Source organism: Enoplosus armatus, chromosome 19 (assembly GCF_043641665.1).
Source record: "Enoplosus armatus isolate fEnoArm2 chromosome 19, fEnoArm2.hap1, whole genome shotgun sequence".
Lineage (NCBI taxonomy): Eukaryota > Metazoa > Chordata > Actinopteri > Centrarchiformes > Enoplosidae > Enoplosus > Enoplosus armatus.
The window spans coordinates 10,403,145-10,424,383 of NC_092198.1; the positions used below are offsets into that span (position 1 = coordinate 10,403,145).

The 21,239-nt window shown below is 40.8% G+C and overlaps 2 protein-coding genes across 2 annotated transcripts in view; one reads left to right on the top strand and one right to left on the bottom strand.

Moving 5' to 3' along the window:
- Positions 1–542: 542 nt before the first annotated feature.
- Positions 543–7,923, bottom strand: ddx1 (DEAD (Asp-Glu-Ala-Asp) box helicase 1). The gene is made up of 26 exons (XM_070925485.1): positions 7,886–7,923; positions 7,711–7,762; positions 7,484–7,547; positions 7,370–7,399; positions 7,154–7,250; positions 6,928–6,975; positions 6,702–6,785; positions 6,441–6,524; positions 6,267–6,343; positions 6,113–6,185; positions 5,915–5,991; positions 5,714–5,828; positions 5,459–5,597; positions 5,179–5,239; positions 4,937–5,035; positions 4,683–4,772; positions 4,383–4,571; positions 3,952–4,003; positions 3,670–3,816; positions 3,391–3,482; positions 3,237–3,309; positions 2,999–3,071; positions 1,910–1,952; positions 1,723–1,818; positions 1,201–1,321; positions 543–1,024 (listed from the first exon to the last, which is right to left on the bottom strand). Exons 1-26 carry the CDS (start codon positions 7,899–7,901, stop codon positions 894–896), a joined length of 2,223 nt encoding a protein of 740 aa, XP_070781586.1. The 5' UTR covers positions 7,902–7,923; the 3' UTR covers positions 543–893.
- A 316-nt stretch (positions 7,924–8,239) lies between these two features.
- nbas (NBAS subunit of NRZ tethering complex) overlaps positions 8,240–21,239 on the top strand; it is a 140,096-nt gene continuing 127,096 nt past the window's right edge. Inside the window, exons 1-8 of the mRNA XM_070925563.1 lie at positions 8,240–8,332; positions 8,813–8,864; positions 9,559–9,595; positions 11,814–11,891; positions 12,635–12,682; positions 13,722–13,765; positions 18,536–18,669; positions 20,061–20,194. Of these exons, the coding sequence (XP_070781664.1) occupies positions 8,240–8,332; positions 8,813–8,864; positions 9,559–9,595; positions 11,814–11,891; positions 12,635–12,682; positions 13,722–13,765; positions 18,536–18,669; positions 20,061–20,194 (620 nt within the window). The remainder of the gene's footprint in view (positions 8,333–8,812; positions 8,865–9,558; positions 9,596–11,813; positions 11,892–12,634; positions 12,683–13,721; positions 13,766–18,535; positions 18,670–20,060; positions 20,195–21,239) is intronic.

A 21,239-nucleotide genomic window follows, 5' to 3' on the forward strand; every position in this document is an offset into this window, starting at 1 on the left:
CGGAGCTTTCGCAGGAAGTGATGATGAAGAAAGATCAGAGGGCAGGGACTTCAAAATAAAAGTGTCTAAGAGTGGATTGTCAGTGATTAAAACATGTATTTTAATGAAATACAACAGAATTATATGATTATGATGATGATAGCTTTGATTCTCACACCCAGTTTTTCAGTCGCCCTTTCCATCAGGTGTCCATGGTGCAGAGGAGGTCCTGTGGCTCAGGTCCTATCTGTCCTCCCGGATCCGTTATTCATATACGTTACAACTATTTATAATTTTGTCATGATTGACCATACTGTAAATGTATTTTTACATACATATAATTTGTGATATTGGGCTATATAAATAAAACTGACTTGACAATCTAAAACAAATCATCAGAGGCCAGCTGTGTAATCTTAAACAACAATTTTTCATGAAACCATTTTTCTGCTGGCTGTCAGATTATCTGCTAAGCAAACTGAAAAACACTAAATGAATTGAACAAAGGAGCCATTTATAGTTAATTGTTTTGAGTAAATATAAGAAAATGAACCCAAACTGAGCAGGCTACCACTGTTTATTTCAGAAAAGAAAACAACAAGCCACCAAGATACATTGACTTGGGAAACTTAAATATTTCATTCAGCCATATCAATCAGAAAACAAAACACAAAATCCAAAAAAATTAGGTTTCGCATTAATGCGAGCATTACATGACTAAACAGAAATCAGGAGTCTGGTTATCATCTGGATGCAGACTGTAGAGAAGTTTAGCATACCCAGTAAAATGTTGGCATTTTGACACGTTTTAATACACATTTCATGAAAGTCAATTATGAGTTATGTTTATGTCTGGGTCTATTTTTCTTTATTCTGTATCAGCGGCCTACAGTGTTGTGCTAGTTGGAGTGTGTTCAGAAGGCTCTGAAAAGCTGGTTTGGCATGTATCCCAGGTGGAGGAAGGAAGTTTGGGCTTCACTCTCAAGGCTAGCGAGCTCCTGGACTGTCGGGGCCAGAACATCCACGTGACCCTTGTAGTTACCACCTAGGCAAGAGCAACAGGTTTGCTGGTCAAGCTCAACATAAAAGCAGGTAATATAATACATGTGTTTATAATGGCTATAATACCTCACAACAGTCTATGCAATAATTCCTAAAGACATGCTACTCGTGTGGCTAAAAATGCTTTTACACAGTCATCAGTCACTCTATGACACGCACCTCCCAATGCCCTGCGCTGACCATAGGTGACCTTTCCATCAAAGTCATCCACAGGTACTTTGATGTCCGGCTCACACTGGGTGATGGTGCACTTTAGATGCTCCTCAATTTCTGACAGGAGCTGTGATCAGAGGAAATGGTGAAAAGGACACAAGTAGAATTGAGAGACCACAATGGGTAGTGCAAAATGATGTCATATTGTGACAGGGACAAAAGTGTGTGTGTGTGTGTGTGTGTGTGTGTGTGTGTGTGTGTGTGTGTTTGTGCTTGAGCTTCCAGTGCTTCCAAAATGAAGCAAAACTTTACTGCTCACTAGGGTTTCACCATGAATGTGTTAGATTTCACATCAGACACACCCTCCACACCCAAAGGTGCCGTTTCTGCCAGGATGACAAATGCATCTGCTGCTAATCAAATCACTTAAAAATCCCTCTGCTGAATCAGAGACAGTGTTGTACTTCAAACTGGACATTTTACTTGCTGCCTCAACTCGATTAAGTGTGCATCTGTGTCTTTGTTCACCTCTTTCTCGTTGTACCAGATGGTGCAACCTCCATCCTCCTTCAATCGGGTGTTGTAGCAGCCTCTTCCTCGGTTTGGGCAAACGTGATACCACACCTGCATATGTGGAAAGATTTACTTTGACCTATTTTCAAAAAATATGCGTAATTGAAATTCATTATCAGTGTATTTCCACCATCCTCCCTACCTTCTCCTTCTCCATAGCAACCAAAGAGATGGCCAGTCCCATTCTGCAAGTTAACAGGAAAGGAGACAATTGTAACTGTATGGACAGTAAGTCAATATCATTTATTGTCTTTCAGTTTAATCATGGTGAAGAGACATTTTAAAGTATATTATGTGAAAGTTTCAGGTTTTCAGGCAATGGAGATGAGTTTGATGTTGTTTTACAAACAATAAATAAACATAATAAAATAATAATTTCAACTCTTTCACCAAACCCTAACACACAAACTCAGTTATTAAACCCCAGTTATTGTGCTCTGTGACTTTAACAAAGGAAATCTAAGCCATGAGCTCCCCAAATACAGACAGTCTGAATGCCCAACCAGAGAGGAGAATATTCTGGATCACTGTTACACAACGATCAATTAAAACTAAAGCTGTCTAAACCTCTTGTGAGAACATCAAAGCAGTGGAACAGTGAAGCTATGAAAGACCTTTGGGAATACTTGAACTGTACTGCCTTGGATGTTGAGTTCACAGAGGCTGTGACATTATACATCAGCTTCTGTGAGGACTGCTGTGTGCCATCACGCACCAAGGTGAGTCACAACAACCACAAATCCTGGTTCACAGCCAAACTCAGACAGTTTGGAAAAGGAAGAAGTGTTCAGGAGTGGGAACAGAGACAGGTATAAAATAGTGAAAGTACAGGTTAAGCAAAGCGGTGAGAAAAGCTAAACGACTGTACTCTGAGAAACTACAACATCAGTTCTCAGCCAACGACTCTGCTTCTGTCTGGAAGGGGCTGAGACAGATCACAAACTTCCAACCTAAAGCCCCCCCACTCCATTAATGACTTGCGCACAGCCAACAAACAAAGAATGAGTTCTACTGCTGCTTTAGAAGACAATGGGACAGTCCTGAGGCCCCCTGCTCCCCTACCACAATGATGAGAGTCTCCATCTGTGCTTCTTGACTGCAGTACTTGCTTTATCTTTCTTTAAATTTTCCTCATACTATGTTTATTGTTATGCACCAATATACCAAGGCAAATTCCTTGCATGTGAAAACCTACTTGGCAATAAACTTGATTCTGAATATCAGTGCTTACCTCTCGGCTCTTCCAACTCTGCCGATACGATGGACATAGTTCTGCTTCTCATCTGGCAGGGTGACATTAATCACTGTAGAAAAAAACAGATAAAAGTTGTGAAAACTGATGGCAGAGAGAGGACTTGCATATACAAAATACAGCATTCTTTCAGTATTCTTTTGTAATTAACATGCTATATAATCAGCATTTGAAAAGGTATGTAGGAATGCAAGTGTTATAAATCTAATATCTTTACCATAAGGAACTCCGTGGATGTCAATTCCTCTGGCAGCTACGTCTGTGCAGACCAAGAGCCTCACTTCTTTTCTCTGAGAACAGGAGAAGATTTTCAAACACGGATAGGCTGGTTGTGCTTCGTAGGGTATCATTTAGTTGTTATCCTTTTTTACCTTGAAGCGCTCCAAGTTGTTTTTCCGCTCATTGGGCTTACGATCACCATGGAGACAAACGCAGGAAAACTGGTGGCCTTTGCTGTCCGGACCTAACGAGAAGAGACCAGTACTGAGGGAGGATTCTGAATTTGTCATGGTAAAGAAAAATCTAACATAGATGATTCTTTTATACTTAAGTGTGTGTATGCCGTGTTTGTAATGGGATGTTCCCACTTTTAAAACATCTGTCCAGTGATGGCTGAAAAGTAAAATCTCAGTGGTACTAATGCCCCATACCTCCTCCTTGTTGAATGAAGTACTGTTCCATGTTGTCACAGTCAATCTTGGTGCGACAGAAGACTATGGCCTGGTCCATCTTGTGCTCTTTGATGGCCCTCACCGCGTACTCGCCCTTCAACACCTTGATGGCTTCTGACCACATTTCTAAAATGCACACATTTGTGTTACAGAGACCTTAGTCGTGACTTTTCATAAATGCAAAATGACAATATAATATCTGTGTAATTGTTTACGTGATGTACAATGATGATCTCCAAACTGCTGACTATCTGCTCTCACCTGCAGAATTGGTTCCTGGTCTGGTGTTGTCTTTGGCATGGACTTCATCAGTCTATCCAAAGCAAAACAGATGAAAAGGAGAAAAACTTTGTCAACACATTCATCTGAACTGAGAAAAGGTGTAGAAGGAAATGTTTTAGGGTATACATTCTCTGCTCTTAGGATGCAGATGCAGAGAAATACTGATGCAACCTGTATGTGTGTTTCCATGCTGCATGAATGCTCATCATAACAGTCTGTTTTCTCCTGAAGCTTAAGTAAATATTATTTTCTTCAATTTGGATCCGGAGTGAAGTTTTCTTCAACAAAAGATTTCTACACATGCTTAAGAAACTGCATTGAATCCTCCAAGATCCTCCAGTAGCAAACCAAATCCCCGCTGCATTTTTTCCACCATGAAGTGTGTCCTTGGCCCAACATGAGGGACTCACCCGGATGTGGTTCTTGCCAAGACGCTCCCAATTGCGATCGCTCTTAGGATTGACAGGAACTACAACGTGGTGGACAGTCTCTGGAACAGAGTCCTCTCCCTTCAGGTCCACCCAAGTGGGAAAGTGCATGATGCGCTCGGACAACTTCTTGACGTCAAACGAATGCAGTGTGGCTGAACACACAATCACCTGGAAGAGAAAATATCGATTGTTTTGAGTCCACATTAAAGTTTAAAAGTGGTCTCAAGTGTCGTTACTAAAATGTTTATTGTCACATGTGCAATTTATCTAAAGTGTTACCTGCAGTCTCTTGCCATCAGAAGTGACCTGAGGGATTTGGTTATGGACCCTGTTGATAAAGTCTGTATAGCCTGCAGATAGAAGGCCATCCTGAGGAACACAGAACACAGACAAATATTAAGAGACTTCAGGCATTGTTATGTTCTTTAGAGCAACCATTAAAAAAAAACAGTATTTGCACTTTGTAGGCTGTGAAAAATCAATGCTTCTGATGTAACAGGAGTTAGAAAATACTGTAGATGTATTGTACGTACACACTCATCCAGGACTAGAAAGCGGACTTGGGACAGACTGAGTTTCCCCGTGGATATGAGGTCGTCCAGTCTGCCGGGTGTTCCCACCACAATGTCAATCTAATTACAAGATGACACAAAAAAAGCAGAAAACATGACACAGGAACAAAGCAAAGGGAGAAGAAAAGCAAAGATGATGTCTGTTAGTTGAAGCTGTTTCAACTTAATCAAAAGTTTGTTTGGAGACAGTACATGTCACATACCCCCTGTTCCAGAGCAGCCAGCTGCTCTTTGGCAGCCACACCACCGATCACCAGTAGATCCCTGTAGTGCCAGATTGACAAATTACTGCATATACTGATGTCAACATTTATAACGGAGCACTGGCTCTATCTGCTGGTATATAACATGAATTGCAACTATACTGGGAAATGCAGCGCACAAAAGTAGAACACTGTTAAATATGCTGCATCACTGGGTTTCAAAAGTATCTACACATGCATTATTTGCACAATTATATATATGATATTTGTGCAGTCATACCTGAGTTTGGGGTTATCCACAAATTTCCTAAATTGCTTGACATTGTTGAGGGTTTGTTCAGCCAGTTCTTTAGATGGCTCGATGATCAGGGCTTTGGGTGCGTTCGATGATTCTTTCACCTGGCTCACTTTGGCACTGCCTGCACAAACACATAGCAGAGTCGGTCAGAGAAGCCTTTTTATTGTGAAAGGAACTGTTCTGTCTCTTTTCTCTGTATTTTCTTGCTGCACCTGTAATGAAGTTGCATCCACACACCTGTCTGAGAAGATTTGACTGTGTGACCCTCTGGCGCCTGGTCCAGGGCAACAAACCCACTCTTAGGAGCATGTTTAAAGTCTTCTCCTCCGAAGTTGAACTTCAGCTCTGCATTCTGGCCGAAACAAGGAGAAGAGCAGTTTGTAAGGTGTAAAACTGGAACCTGTTGGTTTGTTTTCTACCTTTATTTTGATGTGATACCTTGAGCACACAGGAGGCAAAGAAGGATTGATTCTTCACATGTTGAGGGATCTCAAAAGCCAAACCCAGGTCATTCCCTAAAAGAATAAAAACAGAGAGAAAGGGGAAAGATACATGAGTAATTTTGCTATTTAACATCAACTCAAGATGTCTTGCATTATCATGATATTAAGATAATAATAACTTATGAGACAGCACCATTTTTAGAGAAGAAGATTTGGCCCTTGTCTTGATCCAAGTAGCATCCAATAGTGTCATGCATTGTAAACTCCTGCAAAGAGAAAACATGTTTGAAAATTGGACAAATTGTTTATATCTAAATAACATGGTCATATAACTCATAACTGGTTACCTCTCCATAACTGTCAAACTGCTTGTTGTTGGATTTCTTTCCAGTCCCACCAAAACCAAAACCATACTTATCAGTTCCTGGAAAGAAAAAGAGTTTGGGATTGAATTATTGTTCCTTTGAGACAGTTTATTTTAGCTGTTGAATGTTTTGCAGCGTGGAGGCTGTGAAGCATACCCAAATCCAGGGCTGCCTGACTGGTGGACCAGCCAATACGACACAGACCCTGGTCATGGCAGGTCACCTCATAGTAGTACTTCCCTGGACACAGAAAGACATGGATAAGGACTATTAACCTTTGTAAAGAAATAAACAATCCATTCCTTTTTGTTAGTCCCTATTTGGTTCCCTGTGAAATGCATGTGTATTGTCTTGAAATCCAAATTTGTCTTGTTTTAAATCTCAATCGGTTTGAAAGTACTTGTGTCCATTACACACCTTTGGTGACACCTTTTGTAGAGCGACAGCCGTGCCACTCTTTAAACTCCCTGCTCTGGCAGCACATTCCGTCTGGGCCAATTGCTGTACAGGTAAAAACAAGAAGTGACAAATGAGGAGAGGTGACAAAGAACAAAGCTGGAATATGTACAGGTACAGTTACATTTGGTTAGACTGCCCTCCAGTGCTGGAATGTGACATTACATGCTTATTTTTCTCCTCTTACCAAAGGCTGTACTGCGGTCATAAGGATTCATCTGCCAATTGTTGAAAACTGAGCCAAAACAAAGAAACAGGTTAAACATCGGCAGAGCACACACTACTGCTTTCATAGTTGTTTGTGTCATAAATGATCCTCAATTATGATACTGGCCTGACAAGGTCTAGTACAATGTTATGAACACGTTTTAGCTGGTATATCAAACACACAGACTGCAACCAAGGGGTCTCACTAGCTCCTCCAGTCTTGACGGAGGCTCTGCCCTTCTTGCCCTCCTGCTGATCCTTCAGGGTCTCATACACAATCTGGATCACTGGGATACTGAAGGCCTGAGGATGACAAATATTACACTTCAGCTTTTTTAAATTATTTTACTTGCCCTGATGTTTAAATGCTAACATAAAATGAAATATTGTATTTTAAAACTGTGTGACTGTCAAGTACTTACACCTGTTTTACCGCTACCAGTTTCTGCTGCCTAAAAAAAAAGAAAATCAGATGTAAAACTTGCAGCGTGCAATTTTTTTGCCTGAGACAAACAGAGACTAAGAGGTAGACTTACCATAAGTACATCTCCTCCACCAAGAATAAGTGGAATAGACTCTGCCTGGATGTCAGTGGGTAACCTGAAATCCAATGATTGAAATACATCAGTTCAGTGTCTGTTAGGCCTCAGTTACATTAACAGGTAACAACAATATGGACAGATATCACAATGTAGACATGATCCAGCAATATTGATGTGCACGTCAAACAAGCAGCCCAGCTGAGGCTTGCAGAGTGACTTACAGCCAGTCCATCTCTTCCGCAGCCTGCGCGATTTCAGGCATAACCCCCATTTCTGTTGAAGGAAAGACAGACGTAATGAGTCAGTACGCTCGTGTGGCTTTTAAAAGTCGTTTGGTGTTGAAATGTAAAATACGAATGCGACGTCAACATAATGAAGTTGATAAGAAACTCTTACCCGTAAACGCTGCCATTATTCCTGATACGACTGCAACCCAACCGGATGTAACGTGTTAAGAATTTTCGGCTCGGTGCAACTCGTTTACCGGACTGGCCTCACAGCTTTATGTCATTGGTTCCGGGTAGTGAACTAGTTCGTAAAATACGGTAAATAGTTTACAGCACACGTTGCTTGTGGGGCGAACTACATAAGCACATATTTCACATATGTTATTATCATATCATAGTATGCAAAGTCAAATCATGAAACTCTTTTTCCTGAGCGGTTAGCGACAGTTTCCAAACGCGAGTCCCTGATATATTTTGTCCTCTGCTGATCGCCGTAGACTTTTGACAGCTTGTTCAAGTAAACATGGCTGAAGAAAGCCCGATTGAAGGCGAAGATGAAAACATTTTATACGATTTACTTGTCATTACTGAATGGCCGCCAGAGACGGACACTCAGGTTAGTCAGCCTTCCATTTTTACACGTTTTTAGTTTAGTGTGTGAGTATTTTGTTGAACATTTATTTGTAAAAAAAAAAATGGCCCCCGAAAGTAACTCTAATCAGTTGCATGGGGCCGGCCGCTCAAAGCCACGTAGCAAGAACATACTGTGCTAGCTAAATCCTCATATTCTCATACCACATTGGCATATAGTGTGTGGTTTATTTTTCATCATAGTAACTTGTGCAATGGACAGTTCCGTTCCGTTATTAAGTCAGCATTCATATTTTGCTCCAACTAGCTAGCCCAGAAGTATGTGACTGCTATATTGACGCCTCCATACATGAAATAAGTTACCCTAGCTATAGTAAGAAAGCTTATCCATGGCACTTTCATTTGAAGTTCAATGTTAAACAGTAAGTGATGGCCCCAACACAACTTTGTTCGTTGGAGGAAAGAAGTAAATGATGAGCTCACCTGTCACTTTCTACCATTTCAGTTGCGAGGCAACAAGGAGCACAACACCTCACTTATTGAGAAAGCTGTGACTGGTAAGTTCTGTTTTTTGTTGTCTTTACTTCATCACAAAAACAACATACTTACTAATGCAACACATCAACCTATATACGTTACTATACCAAGCAGTGTCACCTGTAGCTGGAAAGTAGGCCAGCAATTCTGTAAAGGTGTTAAGAAGGGGAAAAACCTAAATTGTTCCAAAATAAAGACAACAGCACCTATTCTGAGAGCTCCTTGAAGATAATTTCTGTGCAGGAATGACAGGAAGGGCAGGGTCACGGTCGGAGTTTATTCTGTGTGTTTTGGAGGATAGATGACATCTACATATCTACCCCAATCTGAAATAAAGAAAAGATGCATACTTATAGACAGCCTATTTAAGATATAAAGGTAATACATGATACATAAGATATGCAGGTTTGCAGAGTCAAGATTATGTCGGCATGACTGTTATGATACCAGAGTGTCTGTATATGCAGGGACAGATTTTTCCCTGTTCATGCCATTGGTCCTGGTCCTGTATGTCCTTGAGCAAGACACTAAATCTCCACCAGTGTCAGTAATAATGCTTCTATGTTAAGTGCAGTCTCTGATCTTAATTTAGAATGTGATAAAAGACGTTCCCTACAATGATCAATAAAACATGACATTATCACACTATGATACTATGATATGTTATTATTGTTGTTACTGTTATGCTTACTAACTGTGATACATTTCTAACAGGACCATTCCGCTTAATCTTGCACTACTTGTGGTACAGGTAAGTTCGTCATTATTATGCTGACAGGTTGGGGCTGTCTGCCCTAACTTACACATGACTTACGCTTGTTATTATTATTAGTGATTGATGATGATGATGACAGGGGTGTGTGGCTTAATACATGTTTGACTACACCACATTTTAAGCACATTTACGTGGAAAGTCGAATGCATTTCTCAGGTGCTGACTAAGGAAATCCTATTTCAAGAGGAGTACTAATGTGCTACAAAACAACTTAAGACATATCTGAAACTTAAGAATCGAAATTCTTGTCAGACTTTTGATTGATTGTGCTGCATACAGTGACTAGAACTTTGTTCAGGTTTCCTGTCCTGACATTTTTGTGAGGTTTGATGGTTAAAAACCTGTATGTTTTTAAGATTTTTTTGTAAGATTTTGGATATAGTGCTGAGTCACACTATATCCAAAAACTACTTAAAAAAGAAATGGATCCAGCACTTTTACTTTGTGTCATTTGATGCAAATAAGCCCATGCTTTTAGATTGAACCTGGAATTAAAATATTTATGAATAATACAATAGACAATAGACAATAAACAATAGACGGCTGTAACTTGTTCCCTTAATGCAAATCCTGAAAATAGGCTGATTTTGCTACATGATGGCACAGGCTTTAATTTAGAAAACATGACAGTGAAAGCTAAAACAAATTGTCCTGAAAATGACTGTGCGTGGGGTTCACAGTTTAGTCATGTTAGACTGTATGAAATATTACAATATATAATATACAATATATTAGGGCATATATCCCTAACTCCGATTAAAAAGAAAATGTATGTATGTATATGTATGTTACATGGATGTATTTGCAACAGATAGTAGGTGAGTGAGTAGGATTACATTCTGACAGAGACCCTACTAGGCTTAGTTGATCTTCACTTCCAAATTTACGGCACAAAAGTCTCATAAACACAATCCTGTATTCCTGAGTTGGCTAGCTGTGGCCTGCAGTGGATTCAGTAATGCTCCAGCACAAGGCCTGCTATCGTCTCAGCAGGTGGTTAGCTAGCACCATCAATAACCTTGTTAAATATTTAAGAACTCCTCTAGCCATGCTTGTCTCTCAGCTCTTGTTCTCTTTTTGTGGATGAAAAATGATCAGGAATTTTATTTGATATAACCAAACAGAGTAGGCAGACTGCCCTCCGCATGCTGCAACAGTTTTATTTGTTTAAGGGGGGAGAACAGACGCTTCTGGCAAATTTGTTGTTGCCCTAAAAACAGAATAGTACAATACAAAAATACAATGATAATTAACTTTTAAAAGCATATTTTTGATGGCAGGTAAGATGGTAAAAATCCGATTTTGCTCACCAACAAATCAAAACAACCCAATGACACGGGAAATGGCAGTTTGCAAACTGTATGTTTGTTGTTGGTTTGACAGTTCATTAAGTGCAAATTAGATAATGGCCAAGATGGTTTCTTGGCCATTTCATTTTTAATTGAATTGAAATTAAATGTAAACATATTTATTTTATGTTCATAATATATTTATTATATTATACAATACATTTTGTTAATCTAATTTTTAATTCAGTTTAATTTCATACATTTTGTAATTCAACTTTTAAATTAAATTACAAATTCAAATTAAATTTAATTAGATATGATTTAGTTGTTCTTTAACTTTATTTCTACTATAACATAATATGGTTAGTTTAGTTAAAGTTAATTAGATTTTTTATTAATTTAATGTTTTTTAAGTTTGATTTGATTTTTTAATTTAAGTTAATTCATTTGAAATTGTAATTTACTTGAATTGAATATGATGTTTTATGTTATTGTATTTATTTATTTCTATTTTTCATTTAACTTAATTTTTCAACATTTTTAATGTTTTAATATAATCAAATCTGATCCAGTTCCTGTTCTGTATGTTTTAGTTCACATTAACTGACTGAGGCCGGTCACCTGTCAGCCAATCACATGATGCCATCCACAGCAACAGGGTCGACACCGCCACTTCTCTTATCTCTCTCAGTCCTTCAGTAAAAGTTGCTCTCAGTAGCTTTGTGAACATCAATCTTATGAGGAAACTCTTTGCTTGGAACTTTTAGCCCCTTTTAGAAAGACTTGTAGTCAGATGAGACTCTTTGTGAATACAGCCCCTGTTATTAACAGTTATTAGCAGTTATTAAAGTTTTTAATGTGTTCATTTTCTGATTGTTTTGTTTGTTTGACTCTTTAAACCTCAGCCCCTCCAGCTCATCTCTGCCTCTTGGTCTTGTCCGCCTGGCAAACAAGCAGATCAACTGGCAGCTGGTGCTTGCAAGGTGCAACACAAACACAAACACAAACACACACACACACACACACACACACACACAGACACAGACACAGACACAGACACACACACACACACACACACACACACACAGTCTCTCTCTCTTTGTGATCAATACTTGAATTAGGGCTACTTTGTTGCTGACATACACTAAGCCTTCCCCTCTTCTGGTTTTCTCTCCACTCTGCGTATCCCTTCAACCAATCATTTAATCGCACTCATTACAACAGACAAACCAAGTCAGACCTCAAGCAAGTAGAAAGGCCGTTTTTAATTGGCTATCGATTCAACCATGTAAGACAGTGTTAAGCGTGGTGAAATGATGCTGCGGATGTCCATTAGTCTATTGTGCTTGATCCTTCCATTTGGTTTCTGTCTGCCCTTAAATCTTTCTCCCTAATTTCCTTCCCTCTTAAACTATCTTTGCTCTTTTTAATGCTCCCAATTATTATTGTTTCTCCTCTTTTTAAGCCGTCCAGCGTGGGATCTTATTCCAGTCTTTATCTCTAGTCCATCCAAACTGCCCTGCTAGACACTCTCACACACGCAAAAAGCATTATTTTCTCCATTGCCAGCCTAATCTTCCCTTAATCACCTTCATTTCATCTCCCACTTTTTTAAAAATGTCGCTCATAATGACATTTGTTAATTTCTCTTCACTCCTCTCACCTTCTGCTCTCTTTGTGTTTCCTCTCTTGTTCATTCCTGACCGTTCTCTTGTTTTCTCCACAGTAATGGCAAACTGCTGGCAGTGGTTCAGGACCAGTGTGTGGAGATTAGGTAATTATTGAACTCTGTCCCGCTGTTTGAGGCACCCTGTCTGTGTGCGCCAGTGATAGAGAGCCTTTTAATTAATGGGGTGATTTATCACAACTCCCTTTTAAGAAAGAGCTGCAGTCTTGGCTTAAACATCAACACAATCAGCAACAATACAATCAGTCATATTAAAAACATTAGAGTCAATGTAGCATAGCTTTTGTGGCACAAAAAGTATTTTAGGCCACATAAAATGCTAGCAATTTAAAAATACCAGTGCCCCCTCTATGTTTTCATTTGTTTGTGTGTGTGTGTGTGTGTGTGTGAGAGAGGGATGGAGAAAGGGACCAAAGCATACATATGCATGAGCATGTTTGTGCTCATTTTGAGTGGTTGTAATTATTTTCAGACACGATCCAATTTCCGCCTTACACAGAGAAAATGCTCTCGCTCAGCAATGTGCTCTATTGGCACCATGTAATGCCGTTCTAAATGGAGCAAAATTGAAATGAAAATCAATAGCAATGAGCCAGGTGTACAAATACATCTAGCATCTCCAGAGGCTAACAAGAGGCAAATTCAACTATGTGAAGCTTTGGCTCTGAAGGGCTTTCCTCTTGACCCTTTTGTGTGATTGGAAGTCATTTTCATGCACAATATGTAAAACATAGTATGTTCACGCAGAATTGTGTTGTGGTTGACTTGTTGTGGTTGACTTGTTCCCTCAGCTTGATATTGTGGGTTTCTCTTGTGCCCTTTGTTTGCACCACTGTTGTTTAATCACAGAGTGTTTTATAGTTGGTGTGAATGGGTGTTAAGTCAGCTCAAGGCCTTATCCATTGAGCTCTTCTAAGAGTCTGTCTAAACACTGCCTACTCTCAAGGCCCTGTCTGCTTGATCCATTGAGCTACTTTAGTTGGCAGGTTATCAGTGACTGTTGTAACCCACCCTATTACCAGATAATATAAGGCTAGGTGTGTGTGTCATTGTCGTGCAGTTTATTGCCACTGTGTTTTCACTTCTCCTGCCCCTCTCATTTTGTCTGTGTGTGTTTGCTCCTCAGGTCTGTGAGAGATGACTTTGGCTCAGTCATTGGGAAGTGCCAGGGTAAGACCTGTTTTATCCATCACATACTGTAGTTCACGGTAGATGATGTTAAATCACCATAGCTCACCTCACTGAACACCCCATTTGCTTCCTAAATGTACCGGATACTGTTGTGCAGCATAGTCAGTGTAATGTGAGTGTGCTTGTCGCCCTTCATGTATTACGTCTTTCTTTTTAAGTTGATCCCAGAGAGTTATGGCTTGTGTGTCCTTGTACTGTACATTGTGGTATTGAGCGGCTCAGACAGATGGTGGTCGACATGGCTGAAATTATTATCACAATATAAACAGAAATATTTTTAGTACAATATGGTAAATGCAGGCAAAATCACATATAAAATGATGAAACTGATGTTCAGTGAAATTAACTATGTTCCTCTGTAATGAATGAAATCTGAAAGAAAACCTCTTCAAGTTTGTTCAACAAAAACTTTAGCGCCTATTTTTGTTAGTATTCAATTATAGTTTACTTCAAATCATTATTTTAAACAACAGCATTTTGAAGAATTGGAATAATACATTGGAAATTAAGTGTTCATATTATCATGAATCTATCATCACGCTGATAGAAGAAAATATTGAATTGTTTCACAGCCTTAAATAGAGTACAAAAAAAGAAAACAATTCTTCAACCAGAAGTGGAGGTCTGTCTTTGGTCTCACCTTAGACACCACAGAAGAAGAGGTTCCCTGTTTACTATAGAGTGTAGTTTATTTACTGGCCACCATTTGTGTCTAAATTTAGTGACCATAAATTCTGTATGTGTAATGTATGCAGTATATAGCGCTCTCAAAAATTCTCACAATGGAGCAAAAGAAGGAGTGTCCATGGTATTTACACTACTGTCTGCTAACAATCCCACAATGCAATGTGTCACATTTTCTAGATGCTTAGATTAGAGGCTTGCGACACTATACTAAGTGTCTAAAATCACAATCCATTGCTCACTATAGATTACACTAGGTGTCTTTTATTTAGGGAGTAGTGAATGATTTGGTTTCAAAGACAAAGACATCAGTAGCTGCTGCGGCTAAAAGCCCAGCCCACGTTTGACAGTTTTGTACTTAATATATTCATAGGCTGTTTTTGTCATCTGTGGTGATGTTGATTAACCTGTAACTTTAATTTACAGTATCTATAGTTGTGTGTGTGTGTGTGTGTGTGTGTGTGTGTGTGTGTGTGTGTGTGTGTGTGTGTGTGTGTGTGTGTGTCTGATCGTACATGCCTGTGTTTGTACACATCTTGTGTTTCAAAGAGAAATATCGACCATGTTGGCTAATTGGAGTGTGTGTGTGTGTGTGTGTGTGTGTGTGTGTGTGTGTGTGTGTGTGTGTGTGTGTGTGTGTGTGTGTGTGTGTGTGTGTGTGTGTGTGTGTGTGTGTGTGTGTGTGTGTGTGTGTGTGAGTGAGTGAGTGAGTGTGTGAGTGAGTGAGTGAGTGTGTGAGTGAGTGTGTGAGTGAGTGAGTGAGTGAGTGAGTGAGTGAGTGAGTGAGTGAGTGAGTGAGTGAGTGAGTGAGTGAGTGAGTGAGTGAGTGAAAGACTGTGAACTGCAACACAGATAATCACCCTCATCCTCTACACTGCCACTCATTAAACGCAGCCTCATGGTGGCTGATAAAAATAAATAGCCTTGATTGTTTGGTTAGCTATTAAAATGGCCTGCTGTGTTGGTTTTTAATTGCTAAAACATGGTGAGGCCCAAAAGTTTTGAACGTATGATACAGGACAAAGTTAAATACACTTAGATGTTGGAAAATAACATCTATTGACATCTTTCTTATCTTGTTGTTTTTTTACTTAAAGCGCAGAGCACAGAGAATTATCACCCAACTCGGCAGTTACCCTCAGCTCTGCGGAGCATTTAAGCGTCTTTCGGCTCATTGTTTTGGTTTTGGTTATTGTTTGGTTCACTCCCACCGCTCTCTACAGCCCGGTGTCCGGCAGAGAAAGGCTTTGATAAACCCACTGTATGCTACCTGCCAACCACCACATAGTAGACAGCCAAAGTTAGCAAGTAGCTGGTTGCTAACATAGTGGAGCATTTAGCAGCTAGAGACCGATATTGCCCTCAGGAGTTGGTAGAGGCTAAAACAGAGCTAAAACAAGAGTGAATATTGGACTCATATTCATCAGGTGGACAGAAACAAGACTCCAAATGAATGTTGATGTTGCTCTTTGTCTGCCAGATGTGTAAATGTTAGCTAACATGTTGACCATAACAACTTTATAAAGTGATAATGCCAGTGTTGTTTTTACAGCTTGTTGCGTTGCCACCAAGTTGCCCAAAAAAATCAATGAATGTAGGTTGAAATGTCTGCAACAGCCGTACCACTTTAGAGCCACAAAGTGTGGAATTAATATATTTCTGACTTTTGACACCCCGTAGTGGTGGCATCAGAAAACCACCACACTACCACACTGTGGCAGACAGCAACGCACACCATTGCCAAACAAAGCAGAGTCCAAAGCCAAGAATGAAACTTGTGTGGGTTTTGTGTCAGTATATCTCCACCTCTCCCCTTCTTCCTTCTCCTTTAATTTTTTTTTCTCATTTTCGTCACCCCCCCCTTTGTCTCTCTCTCTCTCTCTCTCTCTCTCTCTCTCTCTCTCTCCTCTCTCTCTCTCTCTCTCTCTCTCTCTCTGTCTGTCTCTCTCTCTCTCTCTCTCTCTGTCTCTCTCTCTCTCTCTCTCTGTCTCTCTCTCTTTGTCTCTCTCTCTCTGTCTCTCTCTCTCTCTCTCTGTCTCTCTCTGTCTCTCTCTTTCTCTCTCTCCCTCACTCTCTCTCTCTCTCTCTCTGTCTGTCTGTCTGTCTGTCTGTCTGTCTGTCTGTCTCTCTCTCTCTCTCTCTCTCTCTCTCTCTCTCTCTCTCTCTCTCTCTCTCTCTCTCTCTCTCTCTCACTATATTTGTTCTGCTCTGGCTAGTCGTCATTGTGGGCCGTTGTTCTAATGGTTCATAGTGTGGATAACAGTAGCCCCTGGGCCCACAAAACCCCAGCCTCCCTCCTCTTTTTTTCATTCCATTTCATCTCTCCTTTTCATTTTACTTTTACTTCATTTCATTTCACGGAGATTTGTCCTAATGGATTTTGCTGTGATCCTGCCTTCAATGGCATTTGCTTTTAATGGAGGAGCGTGCGTGTGTATGCGTTACCGGCCTTTTTTCTTTTGGGTTTTTTGTGCGTGCGTCTGTGTGCATGTGTCCCCGTGCATCAACACACCTTTGTATCACTCTCTGCCGCCCCCCCCCGTCTGCTCCTGTTACAGTGGAGTCTCCCTCCCCTGTACATATTTCATAAGTGTTGAGCTCTGAGAAATACATCAACGAGGCTTTAGATAGAAGGCTTCTATTGGGTCGTCGGGTGTAATTCTCCCCAACTTCCGCCCCCGCCATCACTGGCAAGAAAAAAAACAAAAAAACAGGACAGTAGCATCCAATTTTCCAGCTCCCCAAAAAAGCCATCTATGTGGAAATGGAGCCCTCTCAGCTGCAGAACAACATACTGTATACAATTCATAATGGGAGTGAGAGATAGGAGGGGAGGCAGTGTGAAAGTGAAATAGAAAAAAGATTGAAATAGGAAGCAAAAGAACCAGAGGAGAACAGAGGAGACACTTGGTACCTATGGCTCTCATAATGGCTCCATGTTCTTGTCTGCTCCTCCTCAGCCGAGAGTCTCAAAGGTGTGTTAAATCGCCTACTTCCTGAGGTGCTCTCTGATAGTTAGGCCTTAAAATTTGGGGAGCTATTATTTCTCTCAGTGGGTGCCGGATTCATTGTTTCTCTCTCTCTCTTTGTCTGTCTCGCCTCCCACTTCCTCCCTTCGTTCTTCATTTAAGATTCTAGTCATACAATATCCGACGCCTCCATTCGTTTGCAGTATTGCCCACCAGGGGTTGCAGCAGCGTTCCTCAGCCAAGAAATTCAATACAATAAACGGCAATAGCACTGTTATGTGATATCAACAAAAACATAACTTCCTTTTCATAACTTTATTGCTTAGCAGACACAGCTGCCATGGTGGTATATTATGTTTCACGCTGTTCTCCAATGCAGGGATCTAAGGTTGGATTTAGTTGTGCTTAAATATTCTACTCAGCTTTCTTGTACCCAATACATAGAGAGTGTGCACATGCTTGTACAAGAATCCTCTTACCCCATTTCCCCCATACTGTGTGTAAATGTGTCAGAAGATAATCAGGTATTCAAAACAGACCTGGGATCAGAGGCCTGCCAGACTGCCCCAGCTCTTCTATCAGGGAAGTATGACAGCAAGTGCCAGCAGGCAGGGACGTGCTTTATAACAGCGATATGGTTACACTCACAGCACTGCTGAGACAGCAGATTGGTGAAACAGTAGCCTATACTTCAATAAATGCTGGATTTATGATCTCCGCCCCCCTCCCCCTTTTCTCTCTGCCTCTCTTTTTACTCACTCCACCTTTCTCCCCCTCTCATCGCGAGCGTGCGTGTGAAAAGTGTGCGCGCACATTTCTTTGCGATTGCAATTATTGAGATGAATTACTCCAGCTGTCCTTCATCGATGAATTGGATAGGTCCTTAGACACACTGTGTTGATGTATGGCATTAGCTTTATCCTTCTTCTCCCATCTGTATTCATCACTGGCACAACCGCAGAACACGAGGGATTATTTGCAGAGAGTTTTCTCATCTGGCTTTATAAGAAATCCTCGCCTCCCTGAATCTCTTGTCGTTCTCTCTCTGTTTGTGTGTGCCTTCAAGTCTTCTCTTCTTTTTTTTCATTTGCTACAGTGCCAAAGGACCCAAACCCCCAGTGGCGGAGGGTGGCATGGAGCCATGACTGCACCCTGCTAGCCTACGCCGACAGCACTGGCACCGTGCGCCTTTTCGACCTCATGGGCAGCGAACTCTTCGTCATTCCGCCGGTAACCATGCCAGTCCATCCTCATTGTCGTCATCAAAAGACCCCTCTCCTCCTCCAAGCTGTCTTTTGTGTCTTAACATTGTTTTTTTCTTGTGCATGCATTGATACTAATTGTAAGTGATTAGGCATAGCATATGGAAACCCAGCATTCACTTGGCTTCTTTTCAGTGTTATCTCCATATTTGCCTCAGATGATTGGTTCAGTTCATCTAATATAAATTAATGTAAACATTTTCCTTCATTTATCATTTGAAAGTACTGCACAGGCTGATTCTGTTGTTTTTGGTTTTTTTAATGAAATCGTCAGACACATTATAAATTGAGTAAATGCAGTCTCTTACCCTTACAATGATGAGCAGATTTGACTGTATTTGTAACTTTACAGTGACACAGTTATGAGGATTCAAACATCTGGTCCATGGTCTGCTGTTTCAGTGTAGCTCACTTTTACTGGGCACTTTGAGCTGCCTGTCACCTTTTCTGAAGAAAACGTCTCCATGTCAGACACCCTCTGTGCTCTCTTTGTCTGTCATGCCTGCTTCCCTCATTCATTGTCTTGATGCCTTTTTTCCTCCTGCTCATCTCTCGTTCCTCCACCCTGTTTGCTCCTAGTGTCCCATTCTTTTCTCCTCCATCCTCACCACCTCCTCCCTTTAATTTTTCACACGCTTGCTGCTCCCTAGATCCTCCTCTCCATCTCTCCTCTAGCATTTCTCTCATCCTGTCTCTCAGTAGCTGTCCTTGCGCTGCCATTTCAAGTCCATCTGCCGCCCCCCCTCACTTTAATGCCCTCTGTGCGATACATATTATCATTCCTCCATTTCGATCCATCATTCCCCCCATTCCTCCATCCGCCCTGTCAGAGACGATGAGTGCAGACGCTCCCCAGCCACGCTCATCTCTCGAAGTCTGTGATCTTCATTCCTTTAGCGCAACTCTCCTTTGTTATGTATCCACAGTATGTGTGTCTGCACACTTAAACCAGCACCCCCCGCTCTGCTGTACTGTTTCTCTTGTTTGTCACTGTTAAGTGCACATACCGGTGACTTGCTGCTATTTCTGGAGGAGAGGATGAAAAAAAGTCAATTTGACAGAAAGTGTGCATGGATGAAAAAAATTAAAATTTGTCATCCCCCCACCTCCCCTTCTCTCTCACCTTCTCTCTGTTTTGTTCCCTGCCTTCACTGTCTCATCATTTCCTTTCTTAATAGTCTTTCTGTCTGCCGGTAGGATGTATCTTTGTTGTTTGTCCTTGTAAAAACTTGGTGGGGGCACAAACTAGATAGATAATTATACATACTTCTCTTCCTGTTTTGATTTCCTCGACCATTTACATCAGTCACTTTCACACCGCCACTGACTCTTCTTTGTCATCTCTTTCTCTTGATCCAGGCGGTGAGTTTTCCCGGGGATTTCAGTTGTGCCGTGGCGGGCCTGATCTTCCTGGAGTGCACGGCCAGCGCCCAGTGGTCGGGCGAGCTGCTCGTTATCACATACGGTGGGGGCCTCAAGAGTTACCTGGTCAGGTGAGAGACAGACTGCTTCAAAATAACAGGGTTCTCAAAGCACCTCCTTATTAATCACAATATCTTCACTAGAATAACTGACCTGCAATGGTCTTTACGTCCAGCATTAGTTCAGATTAAGACACCACAAGTAATTGGTTATTACTGTCTAATATCTGGAGAGTTTTTGGGTAGGCAGCTCACATAGTCACCCAGAACCATTTCTGGACTACTTCATTATCTTCTGTTTTAAAGGCATGTAATGTATAGTTGAACTTTTTTATCTTTCAGCTCTAACTTTTCAACACATATCAACTGCTTCTATCACCTACATGTCAACTGACGTTTCAACTGCATTCATCTTTTACACTTTCACTGCTTTCATCTTTTACTCTTAAAATGACAATTCAGCTGCTTTCAGTGGTTACACATCAACTGTCATTTCAACTGCTTTAATCTCTCTGGCCCGCTGCATGGTCGAAACACACTGAAAATCAGATTACCAACACATTTAAAAAGACCTGAAGAATGAGGAAGCAAATAGAAAATTACTCATGTGATGTGACTGCTTACAGTGCTTCCACTTCAACTGACATTATCAGCTTAATTACTCACCTACACTGACATCGCAGCTCCTTGCAGCACTTTCAGTTCAATTGATACTTCATCTTCACTCAGTGCTCACACTTAAATCAGCAGTTCAGTTTCATTCAGTGCTTACACTTCAGTTGAAACTTCTTTCAGTACATGAGTGCACATTAATAGCTCCTTTTCTTGCTGTCTTTCTGAGCTGCTTTGTTATCATCTGTTTTATATCTATTGTTTATTCTTACCCTTATAGGACATTGTACCCTGTCTGTGGTATGATTTCATGCTGAATTCTCGTCCATATGGAAATGTTAGGGGGAGTAATACCTCTATTTGAATACCAATTGCTTGCCAGTCCTTATTCAAACACACAAATACACATTTTGAATATTTGCTTAATGACATCTGATTTTGTGTGCACGTACCTGCAAGAGTCTGCGTGTGCGCTTTCCTCATGGCTGCCCACGTCTTCCCTTTT

What these genes read in the sequence shown, in the direction of transcription:
- ddx1 (XM_070925485.1), bottom strand. An exon ending in ACAACTTGGAGCGCTTCAAG is followed by an intron (nt 3,310 to 3,390) that starts GTAAAAAAGGAT and finishes TCCTGTTCTCAG; the next exon opens with AGAAAAGAAGTGAGGCTCTT. An exon ending in CATCCACGGAGTTCCTTATG is followed by an intron (nt 3,072 to 3,236) that starts GTAAAGATATTA and finishes TTTTTTCTACAG; the next exon opens with TGATTAATGTCACCCTGCCA.